Source organism: Schistocerca nitens, chromosome 4, assembly GCF_023898315.1.
Source record: "Schistocerca nitens isolate TAMUIC-IGC-003100 chromosome 4, iqSchNite1.1, whole genome shotgun sequence".
NCBI classification, from domain to species: domain Eukaryota; kingdom Metazoa; phylum Arthropoda; class Insecta; order Orthoptera; family Acrididae; genus Schistocerca; species Schistocerca nitens.
Window position 1 is genome coordinate 320,261,343 of NC_064617.1, and position 16,555 is coordinate 320,277,897.

At 38.8% G+C, this 16,555-nt stretch overlaps 2 protein-coding genes across 2 annotated transcripts in view; one reads left to right on the plus strand and one right to left on the minus strand.

Moving 5' to 3' along the window:
* Positions 1-14,322: 14,322 nt before the first annotated feature.
* LOC126253662 (phosducin-like protein) lies at positions 14,323-15,464 on the minus strand. Its single transcript, XM_049955180.1, has one exon. The coding sequence runs from the start codon at positions 15,380-15,382 to the stop codon at positions 14,498-14,500; it is 885 nt and encodes a 294-aa protein (XP_049811137.1). The 5' UTR covers positions 15,383-15,464; the 3' UTR covers positions 14,323-14,497.
* Positions 15,465-15,668: 204 nt separating this feature from the next.
* LOC126253661 (actin-related protein 2/3 complex subunit 1A-B) overlaps positions 15,669-16,555 on the plus strand; it is a 42,395-nt gene continuing 41,508 nt past the window's right edge. The window contains exons 1-2 of the mRNA XM_049955179.1: positions 15,669-15,829; positions 15,951-16,038. Of these exons, the coding sequence (XP_049811136.1) occupies positions 15,972-16,038 (67 nt within the window). The 5' untranslated portion in view covers positions 15,669-15,829; positions 15,951-15,971. The remainder of the gene's footprint in view (positions 15,830-15,950; positions 16,039-16,555) is intronic.

Genomic DNA, 16,555 nt, shown 5'->3' on the forward strand with positions numbered 1-16,555 from the left:
GGTCTTCGCTATTCAAACTTGTTTGACCGCACAGTGTCGTATAATGGTGCATAGTTGCTCTATGCTTTCAACAACTCAGTATGGCATGTTAATGTTATACCCCGTCGAAAGTAGTAAATGGAATAGCATATGATTCTCCAGTTCATCAGTAGGATGTGCTATTTTGTTTTGAGTCATCTGGCAACATACTACTGTGGTGCTGTGGTGTGGAGACTCAGTGTGTACTAGGACTGTTAACAAGTACCTGCAAGCAAACAAAAAATTAAGTATGTAACTTTATTTTTTGGGATAATGCTTGAAACCTTATGACTAATCATTGTAAATGTTGTATATGAACTAAGTATATTCTAAACAAAAGAAAAAGATGCACCATGAAGGAATTACCTGAATGGGATGGAAATTGGTAGATGTGATGTAGGCGTAAACACAAAGAAATGATTACAATTTCAAGAAAGCTGTGTGATTTAGTCAAGAGAACGAGCTTCACAAATTGAGAAAGTCAATAACGTGTTGGTCCACCTTCGGCCCTTATGGAAGCAATTACTCACAATGGCATTGATTGATAGAGTTCTTGGATGTTCAACTGGTGTATTAGATTGTCAAAAATCCCAAGCTGGTTAGAGGGCCCTGGCCGTAATGCTCCAAACTTCTCAATTGCAGAGAGATCCAGCGACTTTGCTACCAAAGGTAGGGTTTAGCAAGCATGAAGACAAGCAGTAGGCGCACATGCTGTGTTTGGCTGTGCATTGTCTTGCTGGAGTCCAGGTATAGGATAACCTACCATGAAGGACAATAAAACAGAGCATAGAATATCATCGAAATACCACTGTGCTGTAAGGTTGCTGCAGATGACAGCCAATGGGTCCTGCCATGAAAAGAAAGGCACCATAGACCATCACTCCTGGTTGTCAGGCTGTGTGGTGGGCAACAGTTAAGTTGGTATCCATCACTGTCCACGTTGTCTCCAGACATGTCTTCACTGGCCATCAAGTCAAATTCAAAGTGGGATATCTGGTGAAAAAAATATAAATCGTTTTATTATTTTTGTTTTGTTGCCTATTTTTTCAATAGGTTCTTTTATTTATTAGTCCAAATTTTGTCACTGAACACAATTCTACTCCAGTCATTGAGAGTCCAGGCCAAATGTGGCTGACACTATTGCAAATGGGCTGGTTGGTGTACGGAGGACAACGGCAGTCACTGCCAGGGGCGATGTGAGCTCAACCCCCCTTTCTATGAGCCGCCTATTAATGGTCCCTGTAGTCACTGAAACACCACTTGCACATTGAATCGATGATAATGATAAATCTGAGGCTCTGACTGGCTCTGACCTCTCAGTCTTCACGTTCTCTCATCTCTCTAAGTTGACCATTTCCTTCTTCACACTATGTCTGACCATGATTCACCCATTCCTGTCAACATTGTCGAATAATGGCATTGCTCCTATTCAAATATCAATCAATTTCCCCATTATTTCACCCACATTCTCTGAGCGCGACTACACATCCACTCTCTAATACTGTCTGTAAGGCGTAGTTACCGTCCAAGTACACAGAACAAAATTTGCAAAGACTTTATGCTCTGGTACTGATATGTCCCCTGTTCACTAACCTGGCCATCTGTGTGGTGAAATCGCTCTGCATCATCACACATTCATCCATCGGCTGCCAGACTTTATAGTTGTGTGTTTTTCACTGATACCTGTATCAGTATCAATGTGTCACCCACTTGCATAACTCCTTCACAGTGCAACATTTTTTTGCCTTAGAGTGTATTACTGCTACTGTTGCTGCTACGATTTCTGGTGCTGGTGGTGGTGGTGCTGATGGTGGTGGTGGTGGTGGTGGTGGTTGTTCTCCAGGTGGTGGCTCCTGATGGTGGCTGCTATCTCTTCTACACCTGGAACACAACAGTAGTTGATTTTTTCAGCCACAGCTAATAGTCCATCACTTCCAGCCATCCTTCATCCCAGCATTACATGACATGTGATCAACAGGAAGAGCAGAGCATGTAAGGGAGGAACACTGAGCCACAGGACTTTGATTATTGGTGCATACTTCCTTGGCTGCCACATCCGCTAATTCATTTACCAGAATTCTCATATAGTGATATCCAGCACAGCACCACCTTCTTTTCCAGCCTTTGTCTATGGAGAAGTTATAGCTGTTCAGGTTTTACTTATGTGTTTGGTATGGTTATTCCATGGGTTTAAGAGCACATTGGGAGTCAAAGCAGATAAGGAATTTCTCAGCATATGTCCCATCCGCTCCAGAGCAATCAAGATTGCGTCCAATACTACGTCAAGTACAGTAAAGTTGGGATGTAAACGAATCCTGGAAACCACACAGTAGCCAAGATACTCATCTTACATAAACACACCTCTGCCTATTGCCATATAATTGTGGTGCCAATGTAAAATATCATTAATTATTGAGTTAAACATATACCCTGTCGTATTTCAATAACTTAAAATTACTCTGGGTCTCTTCGATAAATGGGGTGACAATCTACTATAGCCCTGAGAATTGTCAAATGCCATTCTACTAGGCCATGCTTTGTATGACTCCCAAATGGCCTCATTGCTGGGAATGATTTGTGGAAATTGCTTCCACAGCTTAGAGAGAAGCAGTTTCATATACCAGCAATTCTGAAACAGTGGAGAACCTAGATGCCTCATGCACCACACTGTTCCCATAACAAAGGTTACTATGTAGTGCGAGCTAACATCCCAAAGATGTTCGGGCTCACATGCGGTTCCTCTTCATCGAAATGTTTTGGCTCGAACTTGTCTAGGGGTTGCACCACATTTGCCGCATTACACGCCCTAAATTAGACACTGTGACCCTTTGATTAAATTGTCTGGCTGATGGCAAGTTTGCGAAATACAAAGTTAACACAACATATAATAACAGTAATAATAATATCGGGAACTAAATTAATGACCCATAAATGATGTAGGCCACACAGTTGTGATTTTGTTAGAATAATGTTTATTCAGAAAGCAAACTAATAGCAAAAGTGGTCATATTTAGGGTTACTCTTACACTCGAGTGCACAACCATTTGACATAGTTCAATCATTCACAATCTCATCGCAAAATACAAGTTAAACAAAAGTTAAGAGTTCACACCAGGCCTGCTCACCGCTCAGAGACTAGCCCCGCGATACCACACAACACGAAATTTTCTAAGTCGTTTAGCTTCCTAGCTGCCTAGAGACTGACTGTCCGCTTTCAGGTCTCAGTCTGAACTGTACCCTTTGGTGTCTCCATCCAAACCGTCTGCTTTTGCGTCTGCCCCAGCACTGTCCCTCCGCCCGTCCCCAGCCACGTTTCCGGTGTGCCGAGCATTGTCGCTCAACTGACTAGCACAGTTCCCTTTCCTTAAGCTGTCCATCTGATCGACTACAGCTTATTCTACATTATTTTACATTTTAACATATTTAAATAATCAAAGCTTGACCACTTTCATGTTGTAAATAAAGTAACAATAATATCCATTACATAATAAATGTTAAATTCTTTTACATAAACCCAATACAATTTCCTTCTTAGCTTTGAATGCCATGGCCAGTATCCTTGCACCAATGTGTTTTCTGATAAATAAATAAGGTACAAAAGTAGCTATTATGCACTAAACTTTACAACAAATATTCTATTACCTAATGATTCAATAAGGTGTCATGCCATCATCGTTAAATGTGTTTTGTGAGGAGGAAATGATGATCTGATGCTTAACTAAAATACTGATAATTTAAATTTACTATATATTTTAAACAAATAAAGTTACAGAGTTTATATTTACAACATTTGTCATTTTAATGATGCGCTTCTATATGAAATGTTGATCACTAAGATCGACCAAAGTGTTCACATTTTAGCATTTAGGTCTTTGTTAAAAAACTTGTTAATTTCACTTTAACAGTAAATCCTAAACAATTATAGATATGATCAATATTCAAGTTTTATTGGGATCACCATGAAATTTTATGAAGGATGGTAGATTAAAGTTACTGTGACTTCAGTCCCTGCACTACTACAGAATTAAATATGTTCCATAAATGTTTCCCTTTATGGGCGATCTTAGGTCCGCCATATTTAACACTGTTACACCTCCCTGGCCACAGACGCCTTCTATTGGGTTTCCATATGACGTAGATTCTTGTCTGTCTCACTCAAACACTACAGCGCTTAGGCCTCAATAGACAACAGACACCTGTGAGTTTCCCCATCTCGTGGTGAATCTGCACCCTTTGTGACACACGGTCCTGGACGACGGAGTTCATTTCACAATTACTTTAGGCTGATTCTTTTGGCCATATATATAAATGAGAGCGCACTGCTTGTTAACTAACAGTAGCCATCTCCAGCAGAGTCAGGTTGCCAATTACGAATCAACACCTACTGAATCCATGCTGCTAACAGCTAATGATCTCCCTGGTCTCTAGGTTTGAGACCAAGCACCAGCTAACTGTATGCTCCATGGACTTTCCATAAATAATTGAGGTAACACTTTGATAACTACTGGGGCATATTTGGTCCCTTTCTAGTTTGACGAGGAGGATCAAAACCGTCTCCATTGGAGATTTGTTCTATTGTCATACTCTATTAAAAATTCCAAGAAGAATTTCGTTTCATTTCTCTCCAAGTTGCCACCGGTTGTTATTAATTTCATCACGAACATGTGCACTATCACTAGTCTCAGATAGAACTAAACATACCTCCCACATAGAGAAGAGGCAGTTACTGCACTTGAAATTTAACCCATCCCTTTCCTTGATCCCGTAGGGTGACAGAATACCAGATTCAGCTTGGCAGTAGCAGCAGTCTAGGCAAACAGTGGTACCATTTAGTATGTGATGCCTGTGGTGTAATTTGGAAAAACCCCTCCTTCATTACATCTGCCAGAGATGACCTACCATACTTTCTAAAAATCCACATAATGGTTCACACAATTAAGACAATGTATTCTTGATATGATGTCTTTTAACTTTCCTTATAATACAGCATGATTTGATTGTTGCTACCTGAAAGACTATAAGGTTGTACATAGTAGATCAACAATTGCACAAAACAATTAACCTGATGCTGATTACTGATTGGCACTCCTCATTTCATCAAGGTACAAGCCACTTATTTAAATGGCTTGAAGACTTGCAATGAGTGCATTGACAGTTTCATATATCAGTATCCTAAACGGGTCCACCTGTTCCTGGATGGTCTCAATGTTCAAAAAGAGCCACCTGGCTCTACTGTGTCCTGTTAGCATTGCTGAGAATCCTCTTTGGTGTCTTACTTTCAGGAATTGCTTGGTCTGTCAGCTGTATCCAGACGATGAAATGGTGTCTGAAGTGCAAATTATGCTGAGTAGTGTACGTGAGTACAGGAGGGTTATTGGTTTAGAATGATCCTGCACTGAAATACATGCTCTGCTCTGTGTTAAGAAGCATAATACTTCTGAGGGTTTAAGGCTCTCAATAACTCAGCTTCTCAGGACAGGTAATGGTGGGACCCTATAGCATATTACAAACATTAAAGATCCCACATAGGAGGAATGGACTGGAGAGCTGTGCAGTAAGGTCCCTGAGAGCATGTTGAGTTAAATATTCATTAGAAGGCAGGTATAGGAAGCTGAATGGCCTGTCATGGACAGTCTATGGAGGTCTGAATTGGAAACTGCTTTATTACAGAGGGCGCAGTATCACATCATAAGTATGGCACATGAAGTGTTGCAGCAACTGCTTGCTGGTTGATGTTGATGAGGAGAGGCAAGGAGTGGAATTTGTCACAGACCAATATGTCCATGCTATCTTTATTTCTCATGACAGTGAGGTTGTTACTTTTGAGGGGGCTGTATTCCCTAGCAAAAGGTATACCAGTAACTGTAAATGTATCTCTTAGAGACATAGGCATGAAAACATTCCCTGTACTAATAGTTTCCGTTCTTTTACCTCTGTCTTCCACCCATTCAGATTCCACTGAAGTGCAGGAGCTATTTTATCTGTAAGACTTCCCTATATCAGTCTTTTTTTCTTGCTGCCAATATTACAGATATATGTAAATCAGGGCATTTGATTAAGAATTGGTTGGTTCTTTCCAGTATCCTTCATTTTCCAATACTTCTGTGAGTGGGTCCTCCACAGATTTCTATGTAAAACAGCTATGTGATGGAGTGATAATTTTCAGCTTGACCTTCACTGTTTTTGTTTATTCACATGTAGTTTACCTTTTGATGACTGTACTGCTCTGGACGAGTGTTTTGGGATCCTGCTTACTGTACTCCATGCCACAATTTTACGTGGTGCACCTTGCTTTGAAGTGTTCTTGGTACTTTTCATCACTGACTTAATTGTTATTGGAGCAAAATTATTAGTTGCTCTGCAACTACACTTGAAGGGACATGTGTTTCTGTGTCTGAGTAGACATAGCAAGTTCTGCAATTGAAATCATAGCCACTGTGGTGAAGGATCTCATAAATGGAGGTGGCTGAATTGATTTGCTTAATGTATTCATTTCAGTGTAAGGCATCCATTTGGTGACTAATCTCATGCATCCTCTTTCCCTCTTATAATATTTTGAAATTTCATTTCCATGTAATGTGCTCTTCCAAGCAACTGATGCACGATTCTAGAACTGAGCACATTACTTACACTTCCTGAACTGCCTTGCCACATCTACAACACATTTATTTTACAGAAAGTCCTTCTGCCTTGTGCAACCCTTGCTTCTACATGTTTTGCATCTTCCTTATTTAACTATTCTACTTCCCAGATAGCAAAATTCATTTGCCTCTTCCAGAATCTCTTATCCATGTTTCAGATTTTGCCATCCAACATGTGCACCCGCTTTATGTAAGTGCTTATATTTCTGTGGCCAGAGTTAACACAAAGATTCTCTGGCAGTAGACCTGTGTCACACTGTAAAATAACTGTCACTAGATGATGAAATGATACATAATCATAGTGCAAAACACAGTGCTCTAATGTTTAAAATCTGTAGAATTCAGAACAGTCTTACACTGCAATGTGTTTTTTTTTATTTTATGACCAGTTTTGATCTATGTGATCATCATAAGATATGTCTGTCTTTCTAAACTAGTAAATAAAACATAAAAAATTGTATCCAAAGGAGGCACAATCAAAACATATAAAAACATAATAAAACCAAGATAAACACAAATGACCTACAGTGTACCGTCACCATCAGTAAGTTACTAGTTTAGAAAACATACATATCTGATGATGATCACACAAATCAAAACCAGTCATAAAACAAAGGAAAAATATTTTGGGGTCAAAGACTGTACTGAAGTCTACAAATTTTGTCACTTGATGGATGTTTAAACTCATTGTATTTGCTTTCATTTTGTTTATCTACAATGAATGCTATCAATTTGGTTTTCTGTTCATAACAAACAACTTCCACTTCAAAAAATTCGTATACTAGCATTGTTGCAGTTTCACTACGTTGTATTAGAATGACCAAGGTGCCATTTCTTACCTATTTCACACATTTCAATGTTGCAACTGCACTCTAAAACAAAAAAATAAATGACAATGCACTTAAAAGGAATTATCCGAATGGGACGAGAATCAGTATGTGTACAGACAAACAAATGATTACAATTTCAGAAAGAAATTGGATGGTTTATTCAAAAGAAAGAGGTTCAAAACTTAGCAATTTATTAATGTGTTACTCTCACTCTGGTCCTTATGGAAGCAGTTATTTGGCTTGACATTGACTGATAGAGTTATTCAATGTCATCCTGAGGGATATCATGTCAAATTCTGTCCAGATGGTGTGTTAGATCATCAAACTCACAAGATTGTTGGAGGGTTCTGAACTGGGGAGAGACCCAGTGACCTTGCTGGCCAAGATAAGGTTTGGCAAGCATGAAGACAAGCAGTAAGAACTCTCCCCCTGTACGAGTAGGCATTATGTTACTGAAAAGGATGCCTATGATGACTTGTTATCAAGGGCAACAAAACAGGGCACAGAATATCACTGACGTACCACTGTGCTGTAGAGGGACTATGGATGATGTCCAAAGGGATGCTGCTATGAAAAGAAATGGCACTATAGACCATCACTCTGGGTTATCAGGCCATAGGTTGGGATACAGTCAGGCTGGTATCCCACCACTGACCAGCGCATCTCTAGACACATCTTCGCTGTTCATTAGGGCTCACTTGGATGTGGGACTCCTAACTGAAGACAACTGTACTCCAGTCAGTGAGGTTCCGGGCTGAAGATGTGGTTGCTGACGCCCTGGAGAGTAGTGGGACACCAACCTGATTGCCGCATGCCATATGGTCTACCAACCAATAGTGATGGTCTGGGGTGCCATTTCTTCTCATAGCAGTCCCCCTTTGGTGGTAATCCATGGCACACTTATAGCACAGTGGTACATCAATGATATTGTATGCCTCATTCTGTGCCCTTCATAACAAGCCATTCTGGGCTTATATTTTGGTAAGATAGTGCCCACCTGCACATGGCAATAGTTTCTACTGCTTGTCTTTGTGCTTGCCAAACCCTACTTTGACAAACAAGGTCACCAGATCTATCTCCAATTGAACACTTGTGCAACATTATGGGTAGGGCCCTCCAAATAACACAGGTTTATTACCATCTAATGTGCCAATTGGGCAAATTTGCCACGATAACCCTCAGGAGCACATCCAACAACTCAATCAACCCAAATAACTGCCAGCATATGAGCCAGAGGTGGACCAATGCATTATTGACTTGCTCAATTTGTGAAGTTCTTTCTCTTGTACAAATCATTTAGTTTTTCTAAAATTTAAGTCTTTTCTTTGTCTGTACACATAAATCACATTTACCAGTTTCCATTTCCTTTGGATAATTCCTTCACAGTATATCATATTCGTTTTCTTAAAGTGTATCTGTTCCAATGCTTTTTGAATATACAATAGACAGATAAATTCAAATGTGCTTTCCACTCACTCTTTTTGTTATAATAAACACGGGTTGTATAAAGGGACATATACTGAAAGCCGGTTTTTAATTTTAAAAAAAGTCATGGTATCATAAGAGGTCTCAAATGGACTGGCTAGTGTACTCCGTAAATGTTTTGTAAGAACCCCATGATACGGATGTTTAAGTGAAGATCTACATTCTCTGTTATACTCAAAGTGTTCCACCATTATTCCAGATTATGGTCACCATAGCAGGTGCACAATTAATGAGGGCTGGTGATGCTGACCTGCCCCGAATTCAGAAAAACCCAGTTCACTAGACCTGAAGCATGTGCCATAACGCATCTCTCAGGAGTCATGTGTAGCTTGCTCTGCTCTTCCTTCTAACCTTGATTCCACGGTCCTAATATTTTCATAGCACGAGTTATATTTTATGTTGGTTGGTTGGTTGATTGATTTGGGGGAGGGGACCAAATGGCGAGGTCATCAGTCCCATCACATTAGAGAAGGAAGTCAGCCATGCCCTTTCAAAGGAACCATCCCAGCAATTGCCTGAAGCAATTTAAGTGATTTAGAGAAATTATGGAAAGCCTAAATCAGGATGACTGGATACTGGTTTGAACCATTGTTCTACCAAATGTGAGTCCAGTGCGCTAACCACTGCACCACCTTGCTCGGTGGGATTTTATGTGCTTGGTATATTAGAACCCATATTGTTTGTCACAGGGTAAGTAACTCCATGCTATAATTTGATCATGTAATCTCTACTTTTCTTGCCTCTTATAATACTATTAAAAATATAACAACTTTGTATCTTATCGTGTTGTAAAAATAGTCTTACGTGCATCTTTAAATAGATACTGTGCACAAAATCACAGTTAATCTGCACTAAGCAATCATCAGGTAATGTTCATGAAGTGAATCTGCTTCCTAAATTCATTATATAAAGTTCCATGTCAGTCAGTCTAAGTGGCGCATTCACTGAGTTAGATTCAGTCAAGACAGTTTACATCCAGCTCTCATCATGTAAAATTTCATGTCAGTACTATCTCTAGTCCAAAGTATAGATTTCTTGTATTTATCATCACTTACCTAATTAATTTGTTGGATGATACTGATTGTATGCGAATGAAGTATTTATATTTATCCAGCACCTGTTGACCATGACGGAAAAGTTAGGAGGCAGTCAGGTATGGAGTCCCATGGTTTCAGGAGAGAGCTGTCATGTTTTCGGCTAGTACCATGAATACATGTCAGACGTCTCTCATTGCTATTGTATTTTCAATGCTCTGCAGTATCTAGACGGATATATCTGGCCCCCACAGCTCGAATGTCAACTCTGTCCCAGTGCCAGTATATCAGAGCCCGGTTACAACAGTTTTACACCAGCTTGCCTGAGAAGAGGATACAGCGGCTTTATGGCACACTTCCAAACTGAGTCAGTGCATGCATTCAGGCCAGATGGAGTGCCACATCAGTGAGCTCATACTGCCAAGCTCTCTATAAATTTGACTCAATTTCGTAATCACTGAAATAACATCAGTTACTCTCTCCACCTTTCCTCCTCCACTCCTGGGTACTTTACTTTTTTTGTTTGGCAGTGTACACTTGATATTGTGGTGATGAGTGAAGGTGACAACTACTTTCTTAAAATGGACACACGGCCACATAATGCAAGTAACAAAAATAACTATAACAAAAAATAAACCCTCCAACTGACAATAAATGTAACAAGTAAAAACCAGTCTAAAAATAAAATAAAACAAACTCTTTAACTTAATATGGGAATAAAATGAATTCTTCTTCTTTTATGCCTTATTCTCTGTCTCTCTTGGGGTCCATCCTCCTAGTCTTGTTATTCCATCCTGGTCGTATTTTCAATGTACAGTTACAATGTTTTCAGTTCGTTCTTTAGGTTCCTAATCCATGTACTCGGTGGATGTCTGGGGACTCTTTCCAGTTATTTTATGCCAAGCACTGTTCTTGTTATATGGTTAGGTTCACAGCGCATGATGTGTCTGCACCAGCATAGGCAGTAACCTAGTTCCTGTATTCAAGCATTGGTCTCCCACTATGATTTTTAGCCACCACACTTCTTGATATTACCAATTTGGTGATTCCTTAATGCCTAAGGATGTGTCCTATCAATCCATCCCTTGGAATTTCCTGGCAGATTAAAACCATTTGGTGGACTGCAACTCACACATGGGATCTTTGCCTTTCATGAGCAAGTGTTTTATTTACTGAGCTATGACCTGCTCTCACAGCTTTACTTCCACCAGTACCTCATTTCATATCTTCCGAAGAGTGTGGCTAAAGAATGTGTCTGCAATATCCTTTCTTCTACGAGTTCCAGTCCTGTTAGGTATGCAGGAGAACTTCTGTGACAGTATGGAAGGTAGCAGATGAAGTACTGGCCTCAGTAAAGCTGTGAGGGCAGGCTGTGAGTTATCCTTGTATAGCTCAATCAATAGAGCATTTGCCTGCAAAAATCAAGGCCCCATATTTGTGTCCTGGCCAGTTTTAATCTTCTAGGAAGTTTCAAATCAGAGCACACTCCACTGCAAAGTAAAAATTCATCCTGGACACCTATCCCTTGTTTTAGTCAAGTTCTGATAAAATGTTTCATTCTTCCCAATTTGATTTAGTAATCTCCATTAAATATTACTGAATATAAAACTGTACACTATTTGAATGAATGATTTATTTCACTGCAACTATTTTTGCGTGTATGCCCATTGTTAGATAGTAGTGCGGATTTCTTGGCTGAAGATGGCACTCAGCCCAAAATCAATGATAGTGAAATACATTACTCATTCAAAAAATGGGGCTGATAGTAGCTTTTTCTTTTTAGTGGAGGTTATGAAAACAGCTGTGATATTCCCAATCATCATGGACATTTTCATTAACTGATCTCCCCATATGGTTCTCGGCTTCTTCTATAAAATCTGATGGACAAACATAAACACAGTACAAGCGAGTTCACGTAAAAAAATATGGACCAAGTTTATAAACTATTCTCTGGGCTTTTAGTTTGTGATCTTGTATTTTTATTCGCTATAATTACACCTTGGTACAACATAAAAAGCAGTCACAACATACGGGGTAATAGTTTCTGTTTATGAAATTGTACGCTCCCCTCAATACTTTCAACTGGCTACTATTCGGTAGAGTTTACAGACAAATTTTATATAAACAAAGACAGTAAAATTACAGAAATGGTTAACAGTATTCTTCATCAGTCAGAAGCGTAACAGGGAATGGAACAATATCTTGCAGCACATACCCACCATCACATCATATTTTAACTTGCAGATGGTACACAAATTGAATGACTGACTAATTTTGAAGGGTTACTTAAAATGAGTGCATGGATATAAATTTTCACTAATTTGTAAAATACAGTTTCATATTTTGAAACAATTACTACTTTTCTGTGGTATGTATTTTCTCCTCCGTATTTTTTCCATGAAACTAATGTTTCCTAATGTGGTATGCTATGTATGTGTCTATAAATTGCTATCTGTAATTGCTTGTTTATCAGGTTGGGTGGAGAGGGGATCAAGCAGGAGTAGAGGTAGGAAATGTGCAGCAGACTTTTTGCTCATGAACACCAAACCTTGGAACATCACTAATGTTAGAAAGGAGAAAGTACTGTAGTCAAAAGAGAGGGGTAGGGCTCCACTTGCAGGAGAAGTTAAGGTGAGTATCAGCTCACCAGCTTTTTCAAGCTGGGTACAGAGCTCAGTCAAGTGACAGAATACTGACGGCCTCTGTGTGAAGATTTTACGACAGGTAATCATGTACTACTAGTGGGCGGGACAGGGAAAAGCTTGAAGATGGACAGTGCTCACAAACAGGTGTTGATCTAAATAAGATAGTCTCGTTAATTGAAATCACAAATGTTTGGCTTGAGCTGTTACAGTGCCCTGGTCATCATAGAAAATTTTTCATATTTTTCAATGAATATTTCTCAGGTACTGCAAAGAAGCTGCAAAAAAATCCCTAAAACAACTGTACCACCAACAATGAATTACACAGCCAGCACAATGATGCACAATAATGCATCCAGTAACAACAAAGCGTGGAGTCAAGAAGACAACACAGAAATTAGAAACATAAGAAGTTGCAGACCTAGATGAGGTGCTAATCAATGCACAAAACATGGATATTATTTTCAAACTGCACAAAAGGGTTTTAAGAATATTAGCTAAATGTAGCACTGACGTTTATTGTAAAGACATGTTTTAAAAATGGGTATCCTTACTGTACCAAGTGAGCTCAGTTACCAATCTGTTACGCACATCAGGAGAAACACTTGCAGCACTGTCACAAATAGTTCAGTATGTGATTATGCAGCAAGAGTCCATTTGGACTTACATTTACCAAAAGAAGAACAACCAAAAAACTCAATACAGCAGTTTCTATCTGGGATTAACATTGCACAATAATTTGCCCAAGATAATGACATAACTACAGAAAACCTGGAATAGAATAATAACAAAGAAAGTGTTGAGTGGTAAACAAGCAAATTACAAATATTCACATTACCAGTACCAGTTTCAGAATAATATTGCAATCTGCAGATCTGATAATAAATCCACAAACACTTTCATCATGGTGACCAAATTCTAGTTGTGTGTATACTGAACATTATAAAAAGCTATAAAATATGCATCATAGTGTCATAACAAAAGTATCTCCTTTACCTTGTAACATTACACTCCATATTTTGTTGGCATACTTTGTTTGTTTTTGCGTGTGTGTGTAATTCTATAGCTATCACTGTAAAATGATCTTTATACATTATTTAAGATACCACACTATATTCAGTGCTAATGATTCCTGCGGCAGGAAAAATTACTTAGTAAAGCTTCTTATTATTTAATATAGCTTCACTATTACTTAATATAGCTTAAGTTTTCCTTGATCTGCAGTCACAGAAGTTAACTTCAATAGTGAACATTGTTCTTTCCTCTTCAATGATGTTAAAACTAATTTTTACTTTATTTTTCATTATTTTTAGCTGCAGTACAGACTGTCTAATAAACAATTTAGTATTTTACAAGAAACTTGTTACTGTAGCTGCTAATCTGAATGTATGTGTTGTTCTTAATTAAATGGATCTGTTTAACTAAATTTTGGTTGAGTCTCAACACACATGAAGCTGCATTTTAAATAAATATGATTTAAATGTTTTAATGTTATGTTATAAGCTCACTCATTGCGTTTTGTTTTCCTGCATAAACACAGGTACCTTGAAAAATAAATTTCTTCAAAACTTTAGGAGCTGAGGAGGTAATGTTGCGTTAAAAATTTTCAGTAAATAAATTTTATGGATCACAAATATATTTTTAACAGTAGCTTCTAAATCACTACATTATATCTCATTGCTTTTATGATACACACACACACATATAGATATATATATATATATAATTTCACATTAAGAGCATCAACTATAACAATTTTTAAATTGTGTTACCATAACATATAGTGACTTTAGAAATACTTACAAACTGACAAAATAGTTAGCTTCGACAGTTTCTTGGAATACTGGTTACTCTAAACTAAGGTCACTAGCATTACCATCATCATCATCATCTTTCTGTTGCCTTATAATTGCAGGTACACATGATTTGTCAGGAAGCATGCCGTGCTGAAGAAGAAAACTCTCGACGTCTTCCATAAAAAAATCATCGCCTAACTCCTCACTGACACGCACAAAGTTTCCTACCAACTGGCCACCTTTATAAACCAATAATGCAGGCACTCCATTGATTTTGAAACGTTTGCTGACACCAGCAGCTGATCCAATAACTTTGCAAAATTTAACATTCGCATATTCCTGGCATAAATTCAAAAGACAGCCATTCATTGCTTCACATGCTGGTACGTGGTCTTCATATATATGGACGACGATAGTGACAGATTTATGTTCTTTATCTATTGCATCAAGGAATTCTTCTCCATTGGTCAAAGCTATAACTTTGCCAAATCTTGGAAGCGAACTTATCTGCTGCATCATTTCTTGCATCCTTTGTTTCTGATATTCAAGTAAAATGTTCTCGTCATTCAAAAGCTCTGCAAGTTCGGGATCTAGCTCCTCATTGTTTTTGTCTCTCTCTTCATCCAATGCTGATCTACACGTCAAGGAAAGTTTTTTTATCAGGTCCAACCGCTCCTTTTCTTGTTCGGCGCGCTTCTCTATCTCCAGTTGTTTATATCGCCGCCAATCCTGAACCACTCCTTTAGGGCCGGTGTTTGTGGAATATCCCTCCCATTTGTATGGGTCAGGCGGAGGTACATCCGATGACTTTCCTTCAGCGCCCGCTACGGCGTTAGGTGTTTCACTCTCATCTTCTGATTTCTCTTCATCACTTTCACTACTGCTGCAGTAGCAGTGAACTTTCTCACCCAGAATTTTGTCTTCTAGCGTAGTCATGACTGCTTTCAGTAACCGCGAAAATGCTAGTTGTTTACCTGTCAAAACGTTTGATACAACTCAAATAACATAGTGGAAAGATATGCAGTTGATTGCTTCTCGTGCAGTGTTGTTATTTGAGCCATGAGCTCCTTTATGTATTTAAGGACACGATCTAAATACTGTAAATAGTTTGGACATGGCGAGGAAAAAGTAATAAAAAGAGCGAATTCATACACACAAGTTATTTTTAAGTCCTAATACAATTTCAGATGACTGTAAACGTGAATGTTATGACTACACGCACTGTGATGAAATCATCTTTGAGCGGTTGCGTTAAGTTGATGGTTATGGGCTAGCGTGAAGAGATGGGTGTTTGAAACTTACAGGAAAAAGAAATTCCGGGAGAAGGTATTCGTGTAGACGGACCAGAGTCCGCGAATTCCTTATTTTCGGCGACCGGGACAAGTATGTCCTTAATTCAACATATATTACATTCAAAGTGGTCCTGGTGCTTATCGCTTCATCTGGGCGTTTCCTGCAGATATGTTGAAAAGCTGAAAGGAAAAATAAATGCATCTGTTTTCAGGTGAAGACCGAGCCAAACGAAATGGTGGAAAGACACAGCTTTGGAGTAAATCCCATAACGTGTCATGCTTGGAACAGAGACAGAACTCGTGAGTATAGCTTGATAGATAGATACACACGTCTTTATATGTTTTCTTGGTTTTTACTTGTGGGCAACAAACATTAGAAGTTGGTCCATCGGGTGCTACAGTGGTAAGTACTGGTCTTGAGGATGCGTGCTTTAAATGAAAGACGTGTTTTCCTTCTCGCGAACACTTAACCGCCGTCATTAACACACTACCGTGTGCCGACCGACCAGTAATCGGTTCTAAACTGACTGCCGACTGGGTACTCCTACTGTTTGTTCCTAATGTTTATTCTTAGAACTGATACGTGATCTTTGACTCATCCGATCGAAGTAGTTGTAATACTATTTTTACATTTACTATAATATTATTTTCCAACCATATTACCCTTCAGAAACGTATCCTTTGATACACATACATCAACATATTGAACTGCAAAAAATCTTGTAAAAAAAAAAGAGAAAACTTTTTTCTGATAATTATTCCCTGAAACAGCCCTCTATTGAATCTGAACCTGCCATAAAGCCCGCTCTTCCCATTA